This window comes from Hyaena hyaena, unplaced genomic scaffold (genome assembly GCF_003009895.1).
Source record: "Hyaena hyaena isolate Hyena2069 unplaced genomic scaffold, ASM300989v1 scaffold_1867, whole genome shotgun sequence".
Taxonomy (NCBI): domain Eukaryota; kingdom Metazoa; phylum Chordata; class Mammalia; order Carnivora; family Hyaenidae; genus Hyaena; species Hyaena hyaena.
The window spans coordinates 104,812-128,614 of record NW_024082498.1 but is presented as its reverse complement, the minus strand read 5'-3'; the positions used below and the strand labels follow the sequence as shown (position 1 = coordinate 128,614).

At 57.0% G+C, this 23,803-nt stretch overlaps 2 protein-coding genes across 3 annotated transcripts in view; both read right to left on the bottom strand.

Moving 5' to 3' along the window:
* LOC120226861 (complement C3-like) overlaps positions 1-10,099 on the bottom strand; it is a 38,164-nt gene extending 28,065 nt beyond the window's left edge. Inside the window, exons 1-17 of the mRNA XM_039225028.1 lie at positions 9,995-10,099; positions 9,405-9,597; positions 8,911-9,073; positions 8,743-8,813; positions 6,940-7,034; positions 6,764-6,846; positions 6,588-6,678; positions 6,341-6,443; positions 6,115-6,241; positions 5,019-5,134; positions 4,767-4,913; positions 4,163-4,378; positions 3,839-4,045; positions 3,355-3,513; positions 2,939-3,068; positions 2,616-2,687; positions 2,278-2,475 (exon numbers count right to left, since the gene is read on the bottom strand). Coding sequence (XP_039080959.1) covers positions 2,278-2,475; positions 2,616-2,687; positions 2,939-3,068; positions 3,355-3,513; positions 3,839-4,045; positions 4,163-4,378; positions 4,767-4,913; positions 5,019-5,134; positions 6,115-6,241; positions 6,341-6,443; positions 6,588-6,678; positions 6,764-6,846; positions 6,940-7,034; positions 8,743-8,813; positions 8,911-9,073; positions 9,405-9,597; positions 9,995-10,065 — 2,242 coding nt within the window. The 5' untranslated portion in view covers positions 10,066-10,099. The remainder of the gene's footprint in view (positions 1-2,277; positions 2,476-2,615; positions 2,688-2,938; positions 3,069-3,354; positions 3,514-3,838; positions 4,046-4,162; positions 4,379-4,766; positions 4,914-5,018; positions 5,135-6,114; positions 6,242-6,340; positions 6,444-6,587; positions 6,679-6,763; positions 6,847-6,939; positions 7,035-8,742; positions 8,814-8,910; positions 9,074-9,404; positions 9,598-9,994) is intronic.
* A 5,357-nt stretch (positions 10,100-15,456) lies between these two features.
* Positions 15,457-22,295, bottom strand: GPR108 (G protein-coupled receptor 108). Of its 2 annotated transcripts, XM_039225029.1 has the most exons (18): positions 21,776-22,295; positions 20,926-21,045; positions 20,376-20,426; positions 20,093-20,175; positions 19,036-19,160; positions 18,850-18,911; positions 18,702-18,767; positions 18,499-18,603; positions 18,160-18,293; positions 17,972-18,047; positions 17,375-17,448; positions 17,176-17,293; positions 16,954-17,084; positions 16,794-16,837; positions 16,457-16,506; positions 16,190-16,273; positions 15,967-16,091; positions 15,457-15,806 (listed from the first exon to the last, which is right to left on the bottom strand). In XM_039225029.1, the coding sequence occupies exons 1-18, from the start codon at positions 21,893-21,895 to the stop codon at positions 15,734-15,736; spliced, it is 1,641 nt and encodes a 546-aa protein (XP_039080960.1). In that variant the 5' UTR covers positions 21,896-22,295; the 3' UTR covers positions 15,457-15,733. The 2 variants fall into 2 exon arrangements, with proteins under 2 accessions (XP_039080960.1, XP_039080961.1); XM_039225030.1 differs by lacking the exons at positions 20,926-21,045; positions 21,776-22,295 and adding an exon at positions 20,533-20,657.
* Between the last annotated feature and the right edge of the window lie 1,508 nt (positions 22,296-23,803).

Sequence of the window (23,803 nt, the reverse complement as noted above, 5' to 3'; positions counted from 1 at the left end):
AGACTGAAGATATGGCCCTTTGCTCATGTGTGTTGGGAATATTTGTGTCTTTTTTTGGGGTGATGGTGGTGGAAGGAGTGATAGTCTTCCAGCCAGAAGAATTTAGAAATATGTGTCCCCGTTGGCAATGTCTGTTTTAAGAAGTGACTGTATATTTCTTTTTTTTCTTAACTTTTTAAATGTTTGTTTATTTTTGAGAGAGAGAGAAACAGTGCATGACCAGGGGAGGGGCAGAGAGAGACAGGGAGACACCGAATCCGAAGTAGGCCCTAAGCTACCAGCACAGAGTCCAATGCAGGGCTCAAACTCACAAACTGGAAGATCAAGAAGTGAGCCAAAGTTGGACACTTAACCAACTAAGCCACCAGGCACCCTGAGGTGACTCCATATTTCTAAACCAAAATATAAAAATAAAAAAAATAAAAAATAAAAGTGTACACTAAAGTATGTGTTATTGAATAAGGAGTCCATACCTGCTTCATACAGGCTACATAAAAATTGATTTGGGGGAAATTTTCCCTTGGCTTAAATTCTGCTATGATCTAGTAGAAGAAAGAAGTTTAAAAATTGACTATAATGGGGGGGGGCGCCTTGGTGGTTCAGTTGGTTAAGCATCTGACTTCGGCTCAGGTAATGATCTCATGGTTCGCGAGTTCAAGCCCCATGTTGGCCTCTGTGCTGACAGCCCAGAGCCTGGAGCTGCTTGTCTCCCTTTCTCTTGTTCCTCCTGCATTGGCACTCTGTCTCCCTGTCTCTCAAAAATAAACATTAAAAAAATTCTTAATTGACTATACAGGAATAAAAAGGAAGTCCACAGTGGAGGGACCCAGCAGACGGCGCCTTAATCATGTGATCAGGATTCACGGCACCAACAACGGACGAATCAATGTCTTTAGGCTCCTGATATGATGCACTGAGAATTCAAATGTCTCTTCTGTGACAGTTCTGCCCCCAAATGCAAAGCCTGGAGGTCACTATGAGGACGCATGGAGCCAGCCCAGACCGCGGGACAGCCCCCCAACAGCTGGCCGTGAAAGTCACTAAAAGACGGATGCACTGCCAGGGGTTGAGCAGATCCAAGGACACTAAGGAGACCCCACCAGTAAATACGACGTCTGCTCCTGGACCAGAACCTTTTCCTATAAAGCACCCAAACCAAACCAGACCACCCAAGCCAAAGGGAAACCACTGGCAAACCTGAGTGGGGTTGGAGGGTTTGGAGGTGGTAACGAGTCACCATTAATATCCTAACTCTGATGACTGTGCTGTGGTTTTGTGGGAGAGTATCTTTGCTTCTAGAAATTCCACATGGAGCTAATTGGGTTTAATGCCCATTTCTCCCTTTTCTGTTTGAGACTCTTTAAAGACCAAAACAACAACAACAACAAAAATCCCAACCCAAAAGAGATGAGTATGTTTGCTTGGATCGGGCAGCCTGCTGCTGTGATGTTTCCGCATCTTCCTTAGTTTTTAAACAAAGGGGTTCTGTGTTGTGACTTTTCATCCTGTGGTTGATAAGGAAATTTCCCTCGGTTTCACGAGCCGCTCGCACTGGCCTTTGTTCTTGGAGCCCAATTTGGACGACACCGTTTCTGGTCCCCCACGGAAACGATGTGCAAGAGAAGTGTTCAAACGGCCAGTGAGAAGGGTCAGCAGAGCAGCCGCCGCTCTGCACACAGTGGTTAAAAGAGCAATCGGGACCAGTTGGCCGAGCGGGGGACCTCCCAGGGTGACCCTCATGCAAAGTGCCGTGATGCCCCCGGCACGGTGGGCTCCCTGTGGGTTTTCTTTGGTAAAGGAGAGCTAAAAATCCATCTCAGACAGAAGCATCCTCCCCCTTCAGACAGGGCCCCCTCTCCCCTCAGACAGCTTCTGCTTCCTCCACAGAGGGGTGCACACTCCCTTCTCTGGCCCTCCTCCCCCCTCAGACAGAGGCATCCGACCCCCAAACAGGCCCCTTCCCCTCAGATAGGTCCTGTCCCTTCCCACTATGCCCTTTTCCGTCAGACCAGGCCTCCCCTCCTTAACAGAGCCTCTCCATTCTAGCTGGGCCTCCTCCCTCAGACCATGACCTTCTCTATCAGACCAGGTCTCCCTCCTCCCACTGAGCCTCCCAAGTCTGGGCTAGCCTATTCCCCCCAATTGGGCGTCTACACTCAGATCAGTCCATCTCTCAGGCCAGTTCTCCCCACTTTGGCTGGCCTCCCCCCTCAGACCAGGCCCTGCCCCCTCTGACCAAGCCCCCCCCTCAGGCCGGCCCACAGGCAGGGCACTCACTCCGGGCCAGCCCCAGGTGGGCGCTGCGGCTGTGGTTGAGCCTCAGCTGGGTGATGTAGTTGCAACAGTCCAGGAAGGCCTTCACGCACGAGGCCCCGAGCTGGATGTACCGGGCCCTGCGCTCGCAGGGGAACTTCATGGGGTTCTCCCGCATGCCGTGTTCACAGCACTTGCGCACCTCCTTCGGGTACTGACCCGCTGTGGGGACACGACAGCCGTCAGGCCCTCAGCCGCGGCTTCGAAGCAGGTGGGACATCCCCACAGCCCAGCCCTGCCCTCCTCCCTCCAGGGCTGGGCCCCTGATGGGCAGGGTTCGGAGGCAGAACGGGGACCCCCACCTTTGTCCATCCTCTTCTCCATGAGCATCACGGAGCGACGGCGCCGGGCAGCTGGTTTGGGGCACTCCAGCTCTGAGGGGAGGGGGACACGCGAACAAGACGGATTAAGCCCTGGCTGTGGGTTCCTGACGTACCCCTCTCAGTAGCCTTGAGGGAGGAGCGTTGGTGCTCCCATTTGACAGATGAGGAAAGCGAGGCTCCGAAAGCAGTGATCCGCTAGATGGTGGCTGGGGCAGGACTTGCAGCCAGGGCCTGCCGCCTCAGAACAGTGCCCTCCACCTGCTCTCAGCGACTGGGGGAGGCCCCCCCTCCCCGGCCCTCACCTGTCCTGTCCGGAGTCTGCAGGTCTTTGTTGGTCCTGAAGGCCAGCCCTGCGTCCGTGAAGACGCCGGCATAGTCCTTCCCGCTGCCCGCGGTGCAGCCGATGTCTGCCTTCTCCACCACGTCCCAGATCTGTGGGGCGGGCAGGGGTCACGCGGAGGCCTGCATCCCCAGGCCTACATGCCCCGCCGCCCCTGCGTTCTGGTCCCCGGCCCCCCTCAGAGCTGTGTGCGCACCTCCACCCCCTCCCAGCGCGCCTCCTCCACGTGCGCCCGCATCCGCAGCCTTCACTTCGGCCCCACGTCTGTGTCCCCCAGACCTCCTTTCAGCCCAAGCCTGACCCCACCTCCAGTGCCCTTCGGAGCCTCACCCCTTTGCCTCCGCCCCCTTCCCACAAACCACAGCGGCAAGGGCTCACCTTGCTCTGAGTTAACCTGTTCTTCTTGTTCAGCACGTACACCCCCTTGTCCACCGCCACGAGCCCCACTCGGGCCCCCTGGTCACCCTCGATGTTGAGGGTCATCTGCTGCCCAGGTAGGTGCACCCTCTCTTCCTTCCTGCCGCCTTTCACCACCAGCTGTTGGGGGGGGGTGGGCACAGGGGCAGGAGTGAGGAGTCAGTCCTGCCAGGCCCGATCTCCATCAGCAGTCAGGGGAGGGCATGTGTGCTGCGCTGGCCAGGAAGGGGAGGAAGGTGGAGACAGACAGACTGAAGGCAGAAAGGCCAGGGGAGAGGGAGGTACTGAGGCTGAAACAGAGGTGGGGAGACAAGGAGCTGGAAAAGGAGAAGGCGCAGCTCGGCTGGGGAGCCCACCCAGAAGGCGGAGAGAGGCAGAGACGGAGCCAGCCCTGGCCAGGCGGGGAGTCCCAAGGTGGGTGCAGAGGAAGGCTCCAGAAGCTTACCTTGCCCACACAGGAGTCCTTGACATCCACCCACACGGAATCGGCCACCACCTCCCTCTGGCCTTTGCTGTTAACGCAGGTGTAATAAACCAGCAGGCGGAAGGAAGGAATGAAGTCTGCAGTGATGATCAGGGGCAGTGCGATCACATCCTGGCCAAGCTCACGCTTCTGTCGGCCAACCTTCAACAGCTTCCCTTTGTTCATGATCTGGGGGAGACAGGTTGGCGTAAGGAGGAATCAGCAAGGTGAGGGGGGATGGGATGACCCTGGGCGGGGGTGCTGCAGAAGGAGGAGGACGGGCCTGGGACCCTAGAGGGCACGGACCAGGTAGGTGTAGTAGTAAGGATCTTTCTTCTGGGTGGTGGTGGGGTCAATTCGCAGGTGGATGTTGACGTTGAGATCTTCCCCTGGCTTGAGCTCCATGCGAGGCACCGACAGGTGGAGATAGTTACTGCAGCTGCCCATGGTTCTGTAGGGCTGGGCGGTCATAGTCCTGGTGGCCTGTCGTGACTCTGGGATGCCTTCCTTCTTAGTGCTCACCTGGGCGAGGAAAGGGGGATGAGTGCCGGCCGCCCAAACGTGTCCATGTCCTAATCCCTGAGACCTTCTGTGGCCAGAGGGACTCTGCAAGCGGGATTAAGTTAAGGGTCTGAGGACGGGGAGGTTGTTTTGGAATATCCAGGTGGTCGGATCGCATGCAATCACTGGATCCTTAGAAGATAGCTATGCAGATGGCCAGACCCCTGTGCAGAGGAGAACCCCTCTATGCAGATGAAAACATGTCTGTGTGAATGGCAAGATCCCCTGATGCAAATAAAAGGACCCCATTCCTCACAGGGCAGGATGACTGTGGCAGACGACAGAGTCCCTGCCTGCAATACAGTCCCCTATCTCACAGGCGTGGGGCCAGAGGGGGGCAAGGACTCACGGTGACGGGCAGGGACACTGGTTTGTTGGGTGTGTTGATGATCAGCTTGGCCACGCCATCAGCCTGGGTCAAGGAGCGTGCACTGGAGTCCTGGGTCTCCACGGGGACGTTACGTGCTGGGGAGCCATCGGGGTTGGTCACGAACACCTGTGGATGCAGTGCAGGGGCAGGTGGAGAGGGTTCAGGTGGACCCAGAGGCGTGGCCGGTGCTCAGGAGCAGGGTGGAGGGTGCAGCCCCATCCCGGGTCTCACCATGAGGTCAAAGGGCATGCCTGGTTTGAAGAACTTGGACGTCTTGGTGAAGTGGATCTGGTAGGGGGAGGTCACGATGGGGATCCCGCTGCGCTCTGCCTCCACCATGTCGCTGCCTGAGGGGGCCAGCCATGAGGACAGGTTCCTGGGCCACCCCTCCAGTTGGACCACACCTTAGACGGGGCCTCCTGCATCAGACTGGCCTCCTCTATCAGACTGGATCCCCACCATCATACTGGGCCTCCCTGCTCAGACTGTACCTCCGCTATCAGACTGGATTCCACCTTCGTTCTGGCCTCCCCTCCTCAGACTGCGACTCCTCTATCAGACTGGATCCCAATTTCATTTTGGGCCTCCCCCCTCAGACTGGGCCTCCTCTGTCAGACTGGCTGGAACCTTCATTCTGGGCCTTTCCCCATCAGACTTGGCCTCCTCTGTCAGACTGACTCCCGCCTTCTTATGGGACTTCCTTTGCTCAGACTGGACCCCCGCTGTCAGACTGCATCCCACCTTCATTCTGACCTCCTGCCCGCCCCAGATTTGGCCTCCTCTATCAGACTGGATCCCACACTCCTACATGGCCTCCCCCATCAGACTGTGCTTTGTCCATCACACTGGCTGGCACCTTCAGTCTGGGTCTCATGCCTCAGATGGGGCCTCCTCTGTCAGACTCCATCCCAATTTCATTTTGGACCTCCCTACTCAACTGGGCCTCCTCTGTCAGACTGGCTGGAACCTTCATTCTGGGCCTTCCCCATCAGACTTGGCCTCCTTGGTCAGACTGGATCCCAAGTTCATAACTGGCCACCCCCATCAGACTGTGCCTCGTCTGTCAGACTGTCTGGTACCTTCAATCTCGGTCTCCCTCCTCAGACTAGATCCCAGTTTCATTCTGGATCTCCCCCACCCACGCCCAGAATGGGTCTCCTTTGTCCAACTGGGTATCACTTCCACCTGGGCTTCCTCTCTTACACTTGGCCTCTGCCCTCAGACTGGTTCTCCCCTGTCACACTGCAATCCACCTCCATTCTGGGCCTCTGCCCTCAGACTGGGCCTCCCCCCTCATTTGGGTCTCTTTCCTCAGACAGGGCCTCACCTGAGTGCAAGATAACAGTGACGGACACGTACAACGACTTCCCCACCAGGGCATCTGCTCTGGAGGGTTCTACCCCGGCCAGCAGAACCTTTCGTTCCAGCCTGGCATCCCCAGTGCCGTCATTGATCTGGGGGAGGAAAGGAGGCTCAGAGAAGGGGAGGGGATCCGGTGAGGGAGGGGCAAGTCCAAAGTGGAGGAGGCTGGGGGGAGGGGGCGGGCAGAGCACCTGAACACGGGTGAGGGACTGGGGCAGCGAAATCCTCTGGTCACCATCCTGGACCCCAAAGATGACGAAGGCTATTCCATCCACATTCTTCCCGTACAAGAACCTGAGAGGCAAGAGAGTCTCAGGTGCTTTCCTGGCCCACTCAGCCCTCAGCTGGTCCCACAGCTGGCCGCACCCCACCCAGGGTCCCTCACCTGGCCCCTACCTGGCTCCACCCCTAGCTCCCTGGCTAGCATCTAGCCCTCACCTGGCTGTGATGGTGACCTCCAGGCCCTGTGGGTCATCAATGTAGTAGAATTTCTCTGTAGGCTCCACTTGGACCTCAAAACTGGGCAGCACTGGGGGACGAGATGGCACCTGTAGGGTGTCAGCACTGGGCCTGTGACTGGGGGACCCCCCACCCTGGCTCCTTCCTCCTCTTACCGTACTCCTTCACCTCGAACTCAGTAGAGAAGACCTGCTGTGGGGCATCTTCATAGTGGGCTTGTATCTTCCACTGCCCTGTACTGTGGGGAAGGCAGGGGAGTGAGCCAGCCAGACCCGGCTGCCCCACACCCTCCCTTGGCATAGCGAACCCCCTCTAGGAGGGCCTGACATACTTGACCAGCTCCGGGATGCTCCAAGACTGGGACAGGATGCCAACCTGGTTCTGAGAATACAGGGAGTCCTGCTTGATGGTAATATTGTCAGGAGTCTGTGGAGACAGGGAGGGTGTGTCTCTTCAGAGAGCTGGCTTAGCCCCCAGGCTCTCTTCCTCCTCTCTGTGTCTGGACACTCTGTGTCACGACTACNTGGCTTAGCCCCCAGGCTCTCTTCCTCCTCTCTGTGTCTGGACACTCTGTGTCACGACTACCGGGGCAGTGGTTATGAACATGGACTTGAGTCAGTCAGCCTGGGTTCACATGTCCACACTGCCTTTTACCGGCTTTGATACCTTGGGCAAGTTACTGGACATTTCTGTGCTCCGTGTGCCCATCTAGAAACAGGAGAGAACTATAGCCCCGACCTCACTGATTTGGGACATGGTTCATGTCAGCCGGGGCTCACTATCATCAATGGCTGTCTGAATGCTGACAGTGACTAGCATTTATCACCTACTTTGTGCAGGACCCAGTGGTAAGCATTGTATGGGCGCTGAGCCACACAGCATTGCTTACCTTCGACTTCTTGACCTACAAGAATAGCAATTTCATGTGGTTCAACCTAATACTGAGGATTTCATTTGTTGCCAATAATTAAACATCAGGAGACATCATGTAAAAATCTGGCTCTGGCGGCTCTTGGAAGTTGGGGTAACTGTGCATACGGGTTCCTGGTGGCACATAACGACATTTGGCTGGAACTGGGCAGAGGCTGTACCTTTAGATGTGTGTTCTCTGTTCCCCACAAATCCCACTGATCCCCAGAGTCAGCTCACTGTTGCCAGAACCTGGGCCCTGTTGCCTTCGCGTGATCTCAGGAAACACCAGTGATGACCTCCAAAACCGCCTACCTCTTCCCTCGGTCCTTCACTTCCTCCTTCCATTCTCCCTCCCCCCTTTCCTCCCTCTCCTAGTAAATTTTAATGAACTTACTATATGCCAAGCACCCATCCTGTATGGAATTTAGGTTCTGTGGAGGTCTGGGGGGGTGGTTAGCAAATGAACAAATCCAATTTATAGGATGCCTAAAGGAGATGACAGGAAGAGAAGAGAGTGGAATCTTTGGGGGGGGGGGGAGGAGTTGCTCAGAGAGGCCTCTCTGTGAAATTGGGCCATTGGTGGCATTTGAGCAAAGACTTGAGGGACGTGATGGGGCAAGCTGTGTGGTTATTTGGAGGAAGAGAGTTTTCGCAGTAGGGGGGACCAGCCTGTGTAAAGGTCCAGGAGCAGGCCGTGAATGGCAGCTGGAGGTGCAGTAATAAGACCCATGTGGCAGGAGCAGAGCAAGCGAGTGGGGACAGGGTAAATCCTACAGGGCCTTGGGGACTGCCAGGTAGACTTAGGCTTTTACCCCAAGGAGGTGGGAACTCCTGGAGAGCTCTGGGTGGAGGAGGGTGGGACCTGCTCGAGCCTGCCCCCTGGCGGCAGTAGAGTGTACTACATAGTGTTTTTATCTGTTATCCCAATCTTCAGCTGAGAAAACTGAGGCCCAGGAAGAAGAGTGACCTGTCCAGAGTCACACCGTCCCCAGAGGTTTGTCCGGAGCCAGAATCCACCAGCAGAAGCCTCACTGCACCGGTATCCCTGCATCTCTGCCTTGTGTCCAGGGCTCTTTCTGTGTCCGTGACTCTACACATTTCTGTGCCTTTAGGCCTCTGCAGTCCTGCCTTTTCTGGAGTCTCTTTCTCTGTCTCTCTCTATCTCTTTGTCTCTCCCCGAGTCTCCGCTCGGGGCATGTCTGGGGCCCCGGCTGGCTGGTACCTGGATGGTGACGATAACGGTCCGGCCCACGGGCAGTAGGTCATTGTTGACGGTGAAGATCCGGTAGTAGACTAGAAGATGGGGGGAAGGAAAGAGGGGGTGAGTGAGGACCTGCGCCCCTCCCCCCCAGTCTGTCCGGCCCTCTCCAGCCACCGCCCAGCCCCTCACCTGTGGAGCCTGGGGTGTAGATGGGCTTGTCCGTCTGGATGAAGAGGTACCCACTTTGAAAGCTGACCAGTACATTGTTCTCCACCACAGTGCCCCCGAAGTCCGCCTGGACAGTCACGAATTTTTTCCCCTTCCCTGATGTTAATTCCTTGCTGGCCGGGATCTAGGCATGGCCCAGAGAATCGTTGAGATGCCAACTCGGACCCTTTGCCCACATTCAGCCCCAGCCTTTTGGTGGGTCCCCTCCTGCCTGCCCCTCCTGCCAGGAGCGCCCGTCCCTCCCTGGGGGTCTCCCTCGTGTGCCCAGGTGGGGGCAGAGAGGTGCTAGGGGGGGAGTAAGGGCAAGAGGCGGGTAGGGATCAGAGGGGGGATGAGAAGGGGAATCAGACGGGAGCTTAGAGGACTTCAGGCGGGAGAGGGGTCAAAGCTCAGGATGGGGGGGTAATTGAAGGAGGAGTCACAGAGAGGGGAGGGACATCAGCAGGTGCACCCACCTTGATGCTGACTGTGCTCAAGTGGTCTTTGTCTCTGGTCAGAGCAGTGTTCTCACTGAACAGCACTTGCTTCTTGGCCGGAAAGTCGTAGACGCTGACCGTGACTGCAATGTTATTGTCCAGGTCATGGGCCTCCAGCAGTACCTTCTCCTCACTCTCCAGCCGCAGGACATTGGGGGTGATCATGGAGAACCTGCAGGAGCCAGTGGAGCGCAGGATGGAGCTGCCCTCCTAGGGACCCAGGGTCCCACCCTCACCCACACATCACGGAGCTCCCAAATCCTGTGAAGTCAGATTACGAGCCCTCCAAATCACCACAGGCACAGAATCACTGAACACACCATATGCACCCAAACCTCCAGACCCCTGGTTCTAGAAACATCCGCCTCCTGTCACTACCCCGAATGCCACAAACACCCAACCCATGAAACCACGAGCTCACAGGCAGCCGGAATGGATTCACATCCCAACCCGCTGACCCCTGCCTCCACAGACCCATGTGCACCCTGGATTCTACTGGGACCTGAACCCATAAATGCCACTCCCACCTCACAAGTAGCCTGGTTTGGGGAAGGGGCATGACCACTCACATGGGGTCCCCCAGTGCCAGGGGCAGGCTGGTGAGCAGCAGCAGCAGGCTGGGGCCTGAGGCGGGCCCCATGGTGCAGGGAAGGTGGAGGGACAGAGGAGTGAGGGAGAGGATTGGGAGGGAATGAGCAGAGGCTGTTGGATGCTGTCTTTTATCTGGCTCCCGCCTCCCCGCCTCCGGCCTCAGCCCCGCCCACAGCTCCGTGGCCTCCCCCTCCTGGAGCTGCCCCAGATTTCTCAATACCATTTCCCAAGTTTTTCAATTCCTGGGGCCAGTGTGTCCTGAGGTAACTAACTTGAGGGCATGCCCTCCAGCAGCATGGACACACCTTCCCCCTGCCATGGTCTCCTCAGGGTCAAGGTCAGTTGGTGAACAAAGACCTTTCCCTGTTATACATACTTAGTGGTGTAGGAACACTGAGGGCCAGAGATCTCCCCATCCTAGATAGTTGTGCCTGTTTCCCAGTCTGGTTTTGTCCTTACATTGTTTAACCAATCCCTTCTGAGCGGCCCATCTCAATGTTGGTAGGTAGAGCCCCTCTTCCATGCTGTGGTCAGGCTGGGGGACAGAGGCAGCCCAGACACTCCAGTCCCCATGCTGTGTCTTCCCAGTGAAGAACTCTGCTTTGTTGAGTGTCAGGAAAGACTTCTGAGAGGAGTGGACATTTCAGCTGGGCTTTGAAGTATGTGTTGAAGTTCACTCTCCCTGTGATCATGTGTTTTAATACAAGTGGAACCTGGAGATCCCTTCATGTACCCTTGTCAAGATGCCTGCGAGACTAGAATGGTTAAAAAAAAATAAAAGCTTTCCTCATCCGTGAGGCAAGTTCCCATTGCTCGCTTTTTTTCTGTCTTACATCCACATTAGAATATTATTACCAGTATTAAATATTATTATTATAAATCGTGTTTAATTTTTTGTATGAATAGCTAAGATAGTCATAGGGTTCAACACCTAAAGGGCCCAAGTAGATGTACAGGGAAAAGGCAATTTGCCTCCTCTTCCTGCTGCCAGCCACTCTGGTCTCACATGCCGCAGTGCCACCAAATCCCTTGTTTCCTTTCACAGGTATGCATTGTTAAATGTTTGCAAGTTTTAAAAACAAATTACCAGCATTTTCTGCATGCTCTTCTTCCTGGTCTTCCTGGGTCACACCCTGCTTTTTTCATAAACCATATCCCTTCCAGATCCTTTATTATCAGTGCCCAGAGAGCTTCCTTGTTCTTAGAGGCAGCTTCCTCCTGTTACATTGTGTGCAAGTAACCGGCCTCTTCCCAATGGACAGACTTCCCTGGTTACAAGCCATGCCCTCTCCAGTGAGTAGTCTTGAGCCTGCGTCACTTTCCAGCTCTGAACTTATTAGTGGTATACTTTGGGCACTTGATTAATAACCACTCTGCACCTCAGTTTCCCCAGGTCAGATGAGGCTGTATTAGCACACACTTCACAGCTCTCATCGCCGTGAAAGGACATGACCCTGGACCAAGTGCTACTTGCATTAGTAACCCTGCAAGATATTGCTGTCTTTCCCTCCTTGATTGTACTGAATTACATACTTACTGGCCTTGCAGGAAATTGCTGGATTTCCCCACTGCCTCACATTGTCAGCATGTTGGCAAAGCTTTGCATTTTTGCCTCAGTGTCATTTCGATGTGTGTCTGTTGGATTCCCAGCAAGTTGTGCAGTGGGGGAGGGGGTTTGTAAAGTCCACGGCACAGGAGGCAACAGGTATGTGGTGGGGGTGTCCCGATCTCTGAAAGGCCTGGTTTCCAAGGTTCCAAAGAAGGAGTTAACGGGCAACCCGGCTCTGATTTCCTGTAAACCAGCCTCCTTTCCTGGCCTAGGCTGCATGCCTGGAGTGGGGGAGGTGTGCAGACACAGAACAAACCTGGACCCTGTCTACTTTGATTGCATCACCCCTTCTTTGGAAGGAGTGAGGCGGCAAGCACCTGCTTACTGTCCAGAACTGAGATTCGACTTCTCAAGCAGGGGTTGGTGTACCTCCTAGGGTCCCCCAAAGCTCCCTGACTCCACTTTCCTCCCCCACCCCCTTTCCTGGTTTCATTAGAGCTTTAAACATTCAGGGTTTCTTGTTTCACTCTCTTGGGAAGGTATTCCTGCTGGCCTGTGCCTCCCAGCGAGGCTTGGTTCTGGCTTTCCTAGACCTCAGTTAATCCGTCTGAACAATGGGATCCAGGATAGCTCCTGTTGTTTTGACAAAGGACCCAAGATGCTTCAGAGCGTTGGGCTTGGAGGGAAGGTTCATGCTCATGGTGGAGGAGGTCTGGGAAGGGCTCTGGCATGGACCTCCAGGAAGTGACCAGAGGGGTGAAAGCAGAAGCAGAGGTGGGGATGGTAGAAGGAAGAGATTCTTGGAAGCTTCATCCTTGGGAATGTGCATTTGTGCCCAGAAGTGTGTAGAAGGATGGCAGGCAAGATAAGCCAGCAGGGGAGAGGGAGGAGGAGGCCTGGAGGATGGGATTCCCGTTAGCTGGCGCACCCTGCCCGGCACTCCAGGTATGGAGGGCGGGAGAGCCAGGCTGCCTGGGGAGAGGCTAACTGGGGTCTCTGGGAGGCACTTAACCCCAACAAAGGGTTTGCTGTGTGCCTGCAATTTCATTTGAACTGGGGTCCTGTGTTTTGTCTGGTCACCCCAGCTGGAGGAAGGAGAGAAGAATGGGAAGAAAGTGGGTGTGATTTCTGGGTCTGGGGAGCCCGGGTACCCCTCTCCCACTTTATGCCCCCTTGAGTGCAGTGATTTCCCTGCTGCACCCCCTCCCCCCACCCTCACCCTTCAGAGGTGGTGCCAGGCTGGGAGCACAGGGACTGCCGTCCCCTCCTGGCCCCCAACTGCCAGAATGGGGTCCTTGCTACACTGCTTTCTGAGAATTTCCCTCCAGGACCCATGGCCATGGCACCTCCCCCACCATGCAACCCAGGCCTCCCCTCTCCCCCTGCTCATTACTCATTAACTGGAAGGTAAACTTGGCCTGGTTGAATCTGATCTGCCTCATGGCTCCTTCCCTCAGCCCCCTGCACCCCTGACTCAAGCTCAGGAGAGGCCTGAGCACCGGGGCTCCCACCCTGGGGTTTTCAGGGGCGGACTGGACATTCACAGCCATTACTGTCCCTCTGAGTGTTGGGGTGAGAAGCCAGTGGCCTGGGGCAGGCAGTAGGCTCCGGTTGGTGCCCCGCACGCGGTGCACACTCACTGCACATGGACTGTATGTTTCTTGTTTCCAACTCCTGCTCCTCCCCGTCACCTTGCTTCATTGACAGCCTTGCCAGGCCTCCAAGCCAGTTCCCCCCATCTTCCTCCCTCTCCCCTGCATTCATCGTCCCAGTCTGTCTGTCTGTTCTCTGCCCTCCTGTGGTCTATGGTCTCCCTGCTGCAGGTCACTTCTTCCAGCCCATATACTCTACAGCAACTGGGGACTTGTAAAAACACACCTTTGTGACCCTACAAAATTATGGTGTGGAATACATGCATGCACGCTGGTGAGCTGGTCTTCATAAGACTCAGATGTAGCACTTTATCTATGTCATGAAACTCATTTCCTCGGCATCCCTATTTTACAGACCAAGAGTCTGAGGGCTTTGGCCACTTGCCCAAGATCCTCTAGGTGGGAGGAGCTGGGATTTGAACCCAGGCAGCCAGGGGTCCAGGGTTCATGCTCCTAAGCTGTAGGAGTCTCTGACTGCTGTTGTAAGAAGTGACCACAAACCTGGTGGCTTAAAATCACACCTAGGTATTATCTTACAGGCTGGAGGGCTGAAGTCTGAAGTCAAGGTGGGGGCAGGGCTGTGTTCCTTAGGGAGGTTCCAGTGGAGGGAATTGGGAATCCACTTCCTGCCTTTTTGGGCTCCTAGAGGCCCCTGCACTCCTTGGCTGGTGGGGTGGGGGCTTTCTCCAGCCCCACACACATCCCTCCTGCCTGTTTCCTTGTGTCTCTCCTTGTCTGACTGGGACCCTGCTGCCTCCCTCTCCTACGGTCCCTGGTGGTGACATGGGTCATCCAGGATCACCTCCCATCTCAGGGGCTTTAGCTGAATCCCATCTGCAAAGTGCCCTTTGCCGTGTCATGTAACATCCTCGCAGGTTCTGGGGGTGGGGATGTGGACATCTGTGGACAACCGTGATCCTGTGCACCTCTGCACGCACAGGGAGTACAGCACCGACCTCCTACGGTCACGTCCTTCCCTGCTTTGCCTTCTCCTTGGCTCCCACAGGCACTTGCGTGAAGTCCAAGTGTTGTCTTTAGGCTTCTGCCAGCTGTTCCCCACCCTCCCCGCCGCCCTCTCGGCCCCAGCCAGCCCTGCAGTGCGCCTGGCCGGCTATTCTGGGCTTCTCTGCCCTGCTCACATAACTTGCTCAGTCTGCAACGCCTTCTCACTTCCTTGTCTGGCTGGGCTATTTATTCATCTGGGCCCCGTTATACTTGTTTCTGTTTGCAGGAAGCCTTGACACCCCCTCCCCCCCATCATCCCAGGCCTGTGCCCCCCGCTGAGAACTGTCTGGTAACAGGCACTCTGCCTGAAAGGTGGGTTGGGGAGAGGGGAGAGAACATCATCTCTGGAGCTGCCCACGTGGGGACACAGGTGCTCTGCTAACCTGAGGTCACTCCTGAAGGTTCAGGGCAGCCCGCGAAAGGTTAGGCTCATGCCATTATCTCATGTGTGATCTCAGTGGCCTAATGAGAACCTCATTTTGCATGTTAGGAAACAGAAGTGATACCTCGTACCCAGGCCCACACAACAAAGGGCAAGGTGGGTTTGGGGAGTTAGGAAGAATTGGTCGGAGGGAGTCTAGGTGCGGAGGGGCAGAGCGGTCGGTGGTAAAGTGCAGCCCTGAGGCCAGACTGCTAGTGTTTTGAGTCCTGAGTTTCGCAGCTCCTCAGCTGTGTGACCTCGGGCAAGCTACTTAGGCTCTCTGTGTCTCAACAGGTTTTTTAACAGGCTTCCAGGGTCAATGGAAGCCTAGAAGAGGGTGTGGCACACAGCAGCCACTGGGTGGCGTGAGGCAGGACTCCTTGACACCTCAGTGCGCACTCCTCGCGTGTCTAGCAACCAGCATGTTTTCCTCACCTCCAGCCTCTGCACACGCCGTCCCTCCCCTGGGCCTGGGGTCCTTCTCCCACTTCTCTCTTCACTTCCCCCCACTTCCCAGGCTGGGCCGCGGCCCTGTGAGGGAAGCGTCTGGTGACTCATCCTTGTCCCTGCCAGCCCCCCACCCCCAACTGTGAGCCCCTTGAGGGTGGAGCCTGGGTGGGTCTTGGTCACTGCTCTGTCCTCAGCACCCAGCTCAGGGCCTGGAAGGGTACAGCTGCTCGACTGACATTTACAGAGAGTGGAGGGGGCGACTGATACTGCCACCTCCCCCACCGCCCATGAATACAGGTTTCTCAATTGTAAGCAAACCTCTGTGTTAGATCTCAACAGCCAGAAAAAGGCAAGAAACGAGGCTAGCAAAAACAGATCGGTCATTATTGTGCAACTGCAAGTGGCAGATGGCTCCGGGGTGGGGACAGGATTGCCCAATACTTGGGGGAAGTGGGGAGCACTCTTCTCAATGGGCTCTGAGGCTTAAGCCTCAGGGGGCTGGGCGCTGCACGCCCCCAGGCGCCCTCCCCCTCCTCCCCCTCCTGGCGCTGTGGGAGCCTGCGGGAGTGAGGAATGTGAGGAGGGGTGGGAGCAGGCGGGAGGCGAGCGCCGGTCCCAGATGCCCCAGATGCCGGGATGATCACAACAGTTCCCGCCCGCTCGCTGTTTTGTTGACTTTGGACAGGCCTTCCCGGAACCCAGAATCGGTCATTCTAGAGGCAGATAACAAAGAGGTGGCTCAGGACTTGAGGGGGACTATGCCCCGCCCCCGCTCGTGCCCATCAAATCCAACCCTAGAGCTGTCCGGCCCCGCCCCCGGGCTCTGGCCCCGCCCCCGGGCTCTGGCCCCGCCCCCGGCCCCGCCCCGCTCACACTTGCTCCGCTTGCATGTCCTCCTCGTCCTCCTGAGGCAGCTGCAGGTATGGGTTGTCGCCTGCTGGCTGGAACTTGTAGCCAGTGAGCACGAAGAAGGCGAGAGTGGAGCCTTCCACCAAGAGCTGCGGGTGGAGGGCAGGAGGAGTGTCAGGCACAGCCCCTGTCCCCCTCAGGCACTGTGTGGCCCACCCTCCCCCCTGCCTGTGGCTCCCGTGTCCACCTGGTACAGCCACTGCCACTGGAAGGGGACGGCCACCTGCAACAGGATGGCGATGATCCTCGTGAAATAGACGTAACAGATGACCTGCAGGGGCAGGGACAGATGGCAGGGAGTTGGGGCTCAGAGTGATGGCTGATGGCAGAGGGAAGGGTGAGAGTGCTTATGCCAATGGGTTGGTTGGACCCCCCCCTGCAAGAAAAAGACACGAAACACCCCCCCCCCTCCGCAAAAACCAAAACCTTCCCCTAGTGAGAACGGGGCTCCTACCATGATGTAGTAATGCCGAAAGAGCTTCAGCTTGGCCAGGTTCACTGCCACTGAGATGTACACAGAGAGTGGGGTTAGGGGAAGGAGGCTGGGGCCACTGGACGGGCCGGGGAGTGGTGGTGGAGGAGGGAGTGGTGCGGAGGGCAGAGAGAACATCTTGGGGAGGGGTCGAGGGGCAGGAAACCTGGAGGGGGCTGTTTGGGGTGGGGGCGCAGGACAGGGAGAAGGTAGAGAGGCAGGAAGGCAGGGAGAGAAGGGCCATCCAGGCATCAGAAAGAGGGGCCTGGAGCGGGACAGGGGCTGGGGGCCCAGAGGGTCCCGGGACCAGGGGTCTCACCCTTTCCATCAGTGCCAGATGCGTCCTGGAGGTGCCGGATGGACCTGGAACGGGGCAGGGGACACAGGGAGCCGTCAGCACTACCTCTGGCCATGTTTGTGGTGGCTGGCGGGGGGTCAGGGTCTCAGCCTCCGGCAGGGCTCACGCGTGGGACCCTCACCAGACCACAGGGAAGAGAATGGCGCCACAGCAGATGAGATCCACCAGGAAGAGGGTCTCCTTCCAAAGCCTGTAGTCGCTGGCACCCTCCTCGCGGGACTCAATGACAATGTAGGCCACATTGGCCAGGACCTGCCGGCAGCATGGGCTGGGTAGATGTGCCCCAAGGGCGCAGGTGTGCCTGCACCCATCCCCACCCACCGGCCTGGGGCCTCCCGTGCACCTGCAGGGGAATCACGATCCCAAAGATCTTCTTCTCCTTGTCTGACAGGACATACTTCACGAAGGCCCAGCCAGAGCCGATCAAGGCGATGGTGATGAAGAGGAGAGCACCCTTCAGCCTGGGGGGAGCGTGTGTGGTAAGAGGGGTGGCCCCCCTCCCCAGCCCACCCCCTCAACCTGCCGCAGAGAAGGGCACTCACAGGTGTGTGATGTAGTGCATGACGGCGAGGCCTTCGATGGGGTGACCCTGGCTGTTGATGAAGTAGTAGTTGATCTGGAGGTGGATGCATGGACAGTCAGACAGACGGATGGACGGGTAGGTGGACAGTGACAAGTGTGAGGCTAGCGATGGTTTAGGAATGTGGACGATCACTGTCGCATGGTGGCCAGAAAGTGGACAGAGCTGACAGTTACACTCAGGACGTGGCAGGGGGACTCAGAGATGGCCGTGACAACATAGGGGTGGATGGCGGGAATGACAGATGGGCAGTCACGGCCGTGACAAAGGCGGGGACATCACAGCTGGGTGGATGGGTGATGAGATAGTGGGATGATCAGTCCAGGGGAGAGTCAGAGCTGGGCCAGTGGACAGTCACAGCTGGACAGAAGGACAGGCAAGCAGCTGAGCTGGGTGGACAGTTGGTGGCCACAGTACAAAAATGGCTGGACATGTGGACAGTGGGACGAATGGACTCCCAAGCCCAGGGTCTGCACAGATTTGGGGAGTGGGCTGCACGGGCTTCTTCCTGAACCGAGACCCCAGCCCACCACCTTCTGTTCTGGGCCCAAGATCTCACACTGTGGAAAAGGAGGGAGATGCTCTTGGTGAAAGCCAGGGCTGCCATAAGCCAATGGATCTTGAAGACGTTGTACCTGGTGGTGGGGGATGGGGGTGTGGTCAGGGACAGACAGGGGTGGAGGGCATGAGTTAGGGGCAGGGATGGGAGGGTATGAAGAGAGGAGGTAGGGGCCCCCCAGGCATTACGTGTTCTTGCAGAGGATGGACACCCAGAAGATGCCAGCGGCCAGGAAGCAGGCAGACATGACCATATACAGCTTGAAAAGGGGAATTTCCGCTGCTGACAGGAAGCCCTCAGGGTTCCTCTCCCGGATCATGACCTGGGGAGGGGGCAGTGGTGGGTGGTGGGGATGGCTCATGCCAGCTCTGGATGTGCAGAGCCGTGAGTAGGAGTCTCGCTGTTCCACTCTCAGGCTCCCCCTCTCCGTGCCTCGGTCTTCCCATCTCCCAGATGGGTACATCGGCCTTGCATTCCACAGCATGGCCTCAGGGACGCTGTGGCACCGCCGCCTCGCATCTGCTCACCGTGATGTCAAACGGCCGCTCCTGGCCCGGCTTGGAGTTGTAACAGTTGTGGAAATTGAGGCTGTACTGGCCTTCCTCAGCCTGGGAGCCGATCACCACGTGGAACTGGGGGACAGGGGGGACAGACAGAGGGAGTGGAGGCCTCAGCCTGGGAGTCCCCACTCTGGGGGGAGGTGGGGCTGCAGGTGCTCACAGACACTCACGCTGAAGTTGTAGGAGTTGTTGAGGTGCCCAAGACCCAGAACCAGTTCCTTGTCCTCGCTGGGGCCCTGAGGGGACAGAGTGGTGCATGGAGCACCAGGGACCCCCCGCCTGGGTCCCTGTATGCCCCTGAAAAGACCTTCCCCGGACCTGCTGGGCTTCCTGAGACACTATGGGTTTTGCCTTGGCCTTGTCGAGCGCAGGGGTGGTCCCTGTAGGGGACAAGGGCATGAGTTTAGAGGTGGACGGACAGATGGACAGCAGAAAAACGGGAGGCGGCCCAGAGCAGCCCTGGCCATCTCCCCTCTCCCCGCTCATATGGCCAGCCTCACTCACCACTGTCCACTTTAGGGGTGACTGTGTGCACTGGCGCTGGGGGCCCTGGTTCAGAAGGTGCTTCGGGGAGGAGCCCAGGAGAGATGAACAGCTTCTTCTGCTCCCCATACTTCCTCACCTGGACCCTGGGGTGAGGGTGGGGACCGTGACAGTGAGGCCAGGAGGCTGAAGGCTTGGGTCACGCACACCACCTGTACAGAGGGACTCAATGGGCCCTTGGGCCCGTGGGATCTCCTTTCTGAGGGCCAGCGTCAGGCTGAATCAGCGGTCACACAATTCCAGCACTGGCCGTCGCCTGTCAAGATGGCTGCCACGCCTGTGAGATGCCTGCACCCGGGACTGTCACTTCCCATGAGAGTGGCTTACTCAATTCTACTTAAGTGCATTATTTTAAATGAAAATGTGTCTATACAGGGGCGCCTGGGTGGCTTAGTCGGTTGAGCGTCCGACTTTCGCTTAGGTCATGATCTCGCAGTTCGTGGGTTCGGGCCCGCGTCGGGCTCTGTGCTGACTGCCAGCTCAGAGCCTGGAGCCTGTTTCAGTCTGTGACTCCCTCTCTCTCTGACCCTCCCCTGCTCGCACTGTCTCTCTCTCCTAGAAATAAATAAAAACATTAAAAAAAAAATGTGTCTATACACATGCTACATGGTACCATTGGACTCTGGTGCCAGGCTGCCTGGGTCTAAATCCCAGTTCCTGGGCCTCAGTTTCCTCATCTTTAGAATGGGGATAATAATAGTATGATGAATCGCTGAGTTAACACCTGTAAAAGCTTGCAGGATGCTGCCTGGAACATAGGAAGCATTCAACAAGCATGAACGACTGCTGTGGATTCTCACAACACTCCTCTGTGTCCGTGTCTTCTGCCCCAAGACCCCAACACTTCTTGGGTACCCTGCCCCTCTCTTCCTGTAATCAGAAGGCTGGTGGAGAAATTGAAAAGCAAGTGGCTTTTCACATAAGTTCTTTCAGCTGGTTTCCGATCCCACCTGCTCAGCGCATGTGGGCAGCACACCCAGGGAAACACAAATGATGGGGCCCTGGACCATCAACTTACCGCAGATCCTTGGTGTCAATGAGGAAGAGAACCAGGAGGTTGCTACTGTTTTTCTGGAGAGGACAATCGTGGGGGTCCCGGGTCTGGGGAGTGGGTAAGAGGGCGCCTTGGTTATGGCCTCCCGATAGCCCACCCCCACCCTGCCTCTTCCCTGTGTACCCTGCAAGGGAGGGTCACTTCTTGCTCCCCTCTCTGGGAGAGAACAAGGGCCTCTGGGCTCCAGATGTAAAGGACAGACATCCCAGGCCCCTCTCACCCCCTCCACACCTCCCCCTGCACTCACTGAGTAGGATCGAGCACTGCCAGGTCGGACCCGAGTCAGACTGAACCCCACCTGGAAGGTGGAAAGAAAGGGGCATGAAATGAGGGATTCCGCAGGGACCTCGCCAAGGGACCTCTTTGAGAAGCAAGAGAAATACAGCCTCAAATTTACTAAACACCTTCCTATGTGCTAGGTCCCACATTCACTCATGGAATTTTCCAGCACACCATCCTGCCCTTGACTTCTCACACTCTTAACTCCGAACCATCTCTCTACACGGATGTCACTTCCCTAGGGAGACCCGTCGCTGGTCCTCTGGACCCAGCCCATCCTGTTTCCACCCAATTAAAACGTTGACGTAATAATGCCCTCCCTCCATCAACCCAGGCTCAGGGCTAGCACACATTGCAGGAGATTTTGTTATTCCCAGGTTACAGGTGAGGAGCCTCAGAGGGGCCAGCGGACTTGCCCAAGATCACACGGGTGAGAGGCAGAGCTACAAACTGAGGACTGGGGGCTCGGAAACGTGTGCTCTTCACTCTCTTCTAGCAAAATCCTCGAAGCCCCTCACCAGCGGGGCCTTCTCTTCCGTCTCCGGGAGGCCCAGACGCAGGACGCTCAGGTTCACCTCGAGGGAGCCATTGGCGTAGAAGCCGAAGCTGTTCAGCTGGATGTGCGCTCGCTTCTCCCCCTACCGGAGACCAAGGAGGCAGAGGCAGCTCAGACTTCTTTCCACCAATTCCGCCCCACGGCTCAGGCGCCAGGTTCCCCTAAGGGCACGGCCCCCTCCTGGTACCCCTAGATTTAGGACAGGTCCAGAGAGTAATGGGAGAGGCTGAGAGGGCCTTCCTGGAGGCCATGTCCCCAGACGAATCCCAGGTAGAAGGGTAGCCCCAGATCCAGCCACCGTTCTGCGAGTCCAGCAACAGAAAGCCTGGGGCCTTTGCAAGTCTCCGCACCGGGTGAACACCAGCCCAAAAGCAGAGTTATAGATCTTCGTGCGCCAAGCTCTGACCTCCTGGTTTGTAGATTCCAACTGAATCCCCAAGATCCCAGTGACTGCCCAGAGGACCCCATCCTAGAAAACCCAGGGACTCCCCTGGGCGGCGCCAAGGATGCCTGCGTCCCCAGAGCAATCCCAAGAATTTAGAGGACAAGGGGAGGGGGGAGGTGGTCCTTGGAGCTGAAGACCCACCCCCCCAATGGGCGGGGCACAGACCAGCGCAGCCAGCCGGGCTGCGCCACCAGAGAGACTGAGGGGATTCCTCGGGCTAGACCACTACGGGCCTGGCGGCGGGGGGCGCCGGACCGCTCCATCCCGCGTAAGAAGAGGGGGAGGTAGGACGAGACCACTCCAAACCAGGGGCTTCTTTGGGACAAAACTGCCACCCCTCCCGAGCCCGCCACGCGGCGGGACTCACCGTCAGCGCCAGTCGGTGGATGCGCCCAGAACAGCCACCCAAGAGCAGCAGCAGAAGTAGCCCCTGCCCCCACTCCAGGGGGGTCCGGGGGGCGAGCCCCCTCCTCTCGCTCACTGCCATCTCTGGAGCCGCCACCTCCCCTGACACCGCCTCTGACGCCCCCACCGCTAAGGGGTGAGCCAATCGCCGCACGGTGGGGGCTGACCCTCCGGCATTTCCAGCACATCCAGCCAATCAGTGAGTGTTTCCTAGAAAATCCGCCCCACCCCCTCACGACACCAAATGGACAACACCGACTCCGAATGGGGTGCTGATAATGCTTAACCCCGCCTCCGCTCTCACCAATCACTAGAAAGATTGTCCCAATATAGGTTGACAAACAGTTCATCTGACCAATTGTGATGGATCTGATATCCCGCCCTTGAAGCGAAATTCCTTCATCCACGCCCAACTGAAGATCTGTCCAGGACTACATTACCCAGAATGCAGTGAGAGCAGACAGCGCACCAGGGCATTCAATAAACTACATTTCCCAGTATCCCCAAGGACGGACTTCCCCTTTTCACGCCAGGGAGGTGGCTCCCAGCCAAAGCACAGACTTTTGGTAAACACACGCATCTGCCGAGGCCTGTCCTTTTCTAATCTTCCAGATCCAAGGAGGCCTAAACGTAGCCCCAGGTTAAATCTTGACCCTAGGATGACCTATGAGCCTGGGCTGGATCCCAGCCTTAGGCGGAGCCTCCCACCCTAGAATGAGGCAACTAGAAGCCCATCCACAGATCCCAAGCTGGACTTCTCGATGGGCTGAACACCAACCCCAGGCTGTGTCCCTACCTGCAGCTGAGCCCCGACATCAGCCTGAAATCCAGACTTCCCCACTCCCTTCTGACCCTCAACCTACACTGAGCCTTAATCTCTGGTTGGCCCCTCCATTTGGAGTCCTAACCTCAGACTAGGCCTGACCTCTTGGACCCTAGTTTGAGTCCAAGACCCCCTACTGGGTTGCTGACCCCTCCATGCAGCTTCTGACCCGTCTGAGATCCCAACCCAACTGTGGTGCCGACCTGGCACAATTTGAGGTCAGGGTGAGACTCTAACACCAGGCTGAGCCACTGATTGATTCATCTGGTCCCCCAGCCCCTGGAGCACAGCCCACTTTACAACTTGAGGTTTTCTAGCTCAGAAGCCACCAGCAGGTGGGGCCAGGTCCCCACAGGGCCATCTGTCCCAGTGTGGGCTCCTGGGACTATTCTCTGGGGCTCCCAGTTGTGTCTACTGAGAACCTGGGAGCTTAGAGCCTAACTTGTGCCTGGGGGCTCTGGGGCGTCTGTCACCTCTGTAGACATTAAGGACCAAAGTCTGGAGACAGGAGGGTGGGAGCTGCAGGATTCTCTCTCCTTTCATCCCAGTGCCTTAAAGAGATTAACGAGGTGCGAACAAACTTTTATGAAGGAGGTGACACACTTCCAACCCCCAGAGTCCAAGTGTCTGGAGGGAGAGGTGGAGTCGGAACCAGGATCGGTACAGACTAGGAAACCTGATTGGGTCTTAATGGATGCGACTGGAAAATGGGCAGGTGGAAACAAGAACTGGTTGAGAGCCGAGGAAAGACCTGGGCCAGGTGCCCCAAGGACGGCCCGTCCTCAGTTTCCCGGTGCAGACTTCAGGAGGAGGTGGGAAGGCAGGATGCGGTGGGGCGCTAATGGACCAGGCCTTGGCACGGACGCGTTCCGGGCAGGATCGAAGTCCTCCCATCCGCCCTGTGGCCGGAGGGAACGAGACCATTAGTGGGACGAGCATAGATGTCTGGAGCCCAGTCGGCCCACAAGTGCGGGGTGACCTCAGGTTCTCCCACAGAAGGGGTGGGGGAAGGACCTCTCGGGTTGGGGTTTTAATGTCTTGGCCCTTTAAGGAATGGTTGAAGGAAAAGAGAAAAAGTAAGAACAGCCCCAGGCAGGGCAGGCGTGGAGCGGATTGGAGGAGCCTGGGGGATTTGGAAAATGGGTGGGGTTCCTTTAAGGGGTCGGT

Excerpts from the sequence above, each read along its gene's own strand:
- GPR108 (XM_039225029.1), bottom strand. The coding sequence starts at position 21,895 with ATGGCAGTGAGCGAGAGGAGGGGGCTCGCCCCCCGGACCCCCCTGGAG. Across the intron at positions 21,046-21,775 it reads TCCACCGACTGGCGCTGACG|GGGGAGAAGCGAGCGCACAT; the intron begins GTGAGTCCCGCC and ends GGTCTCCGGTAG. Across the intron at positions 16,838-16,953 it reads ATTCTCTTCCCTGTGGTCTG|GTCCATCCGGCACCTCCAGG; the intron begins GTGAGGGTCCCA and ends GCCCCGTTCCAG.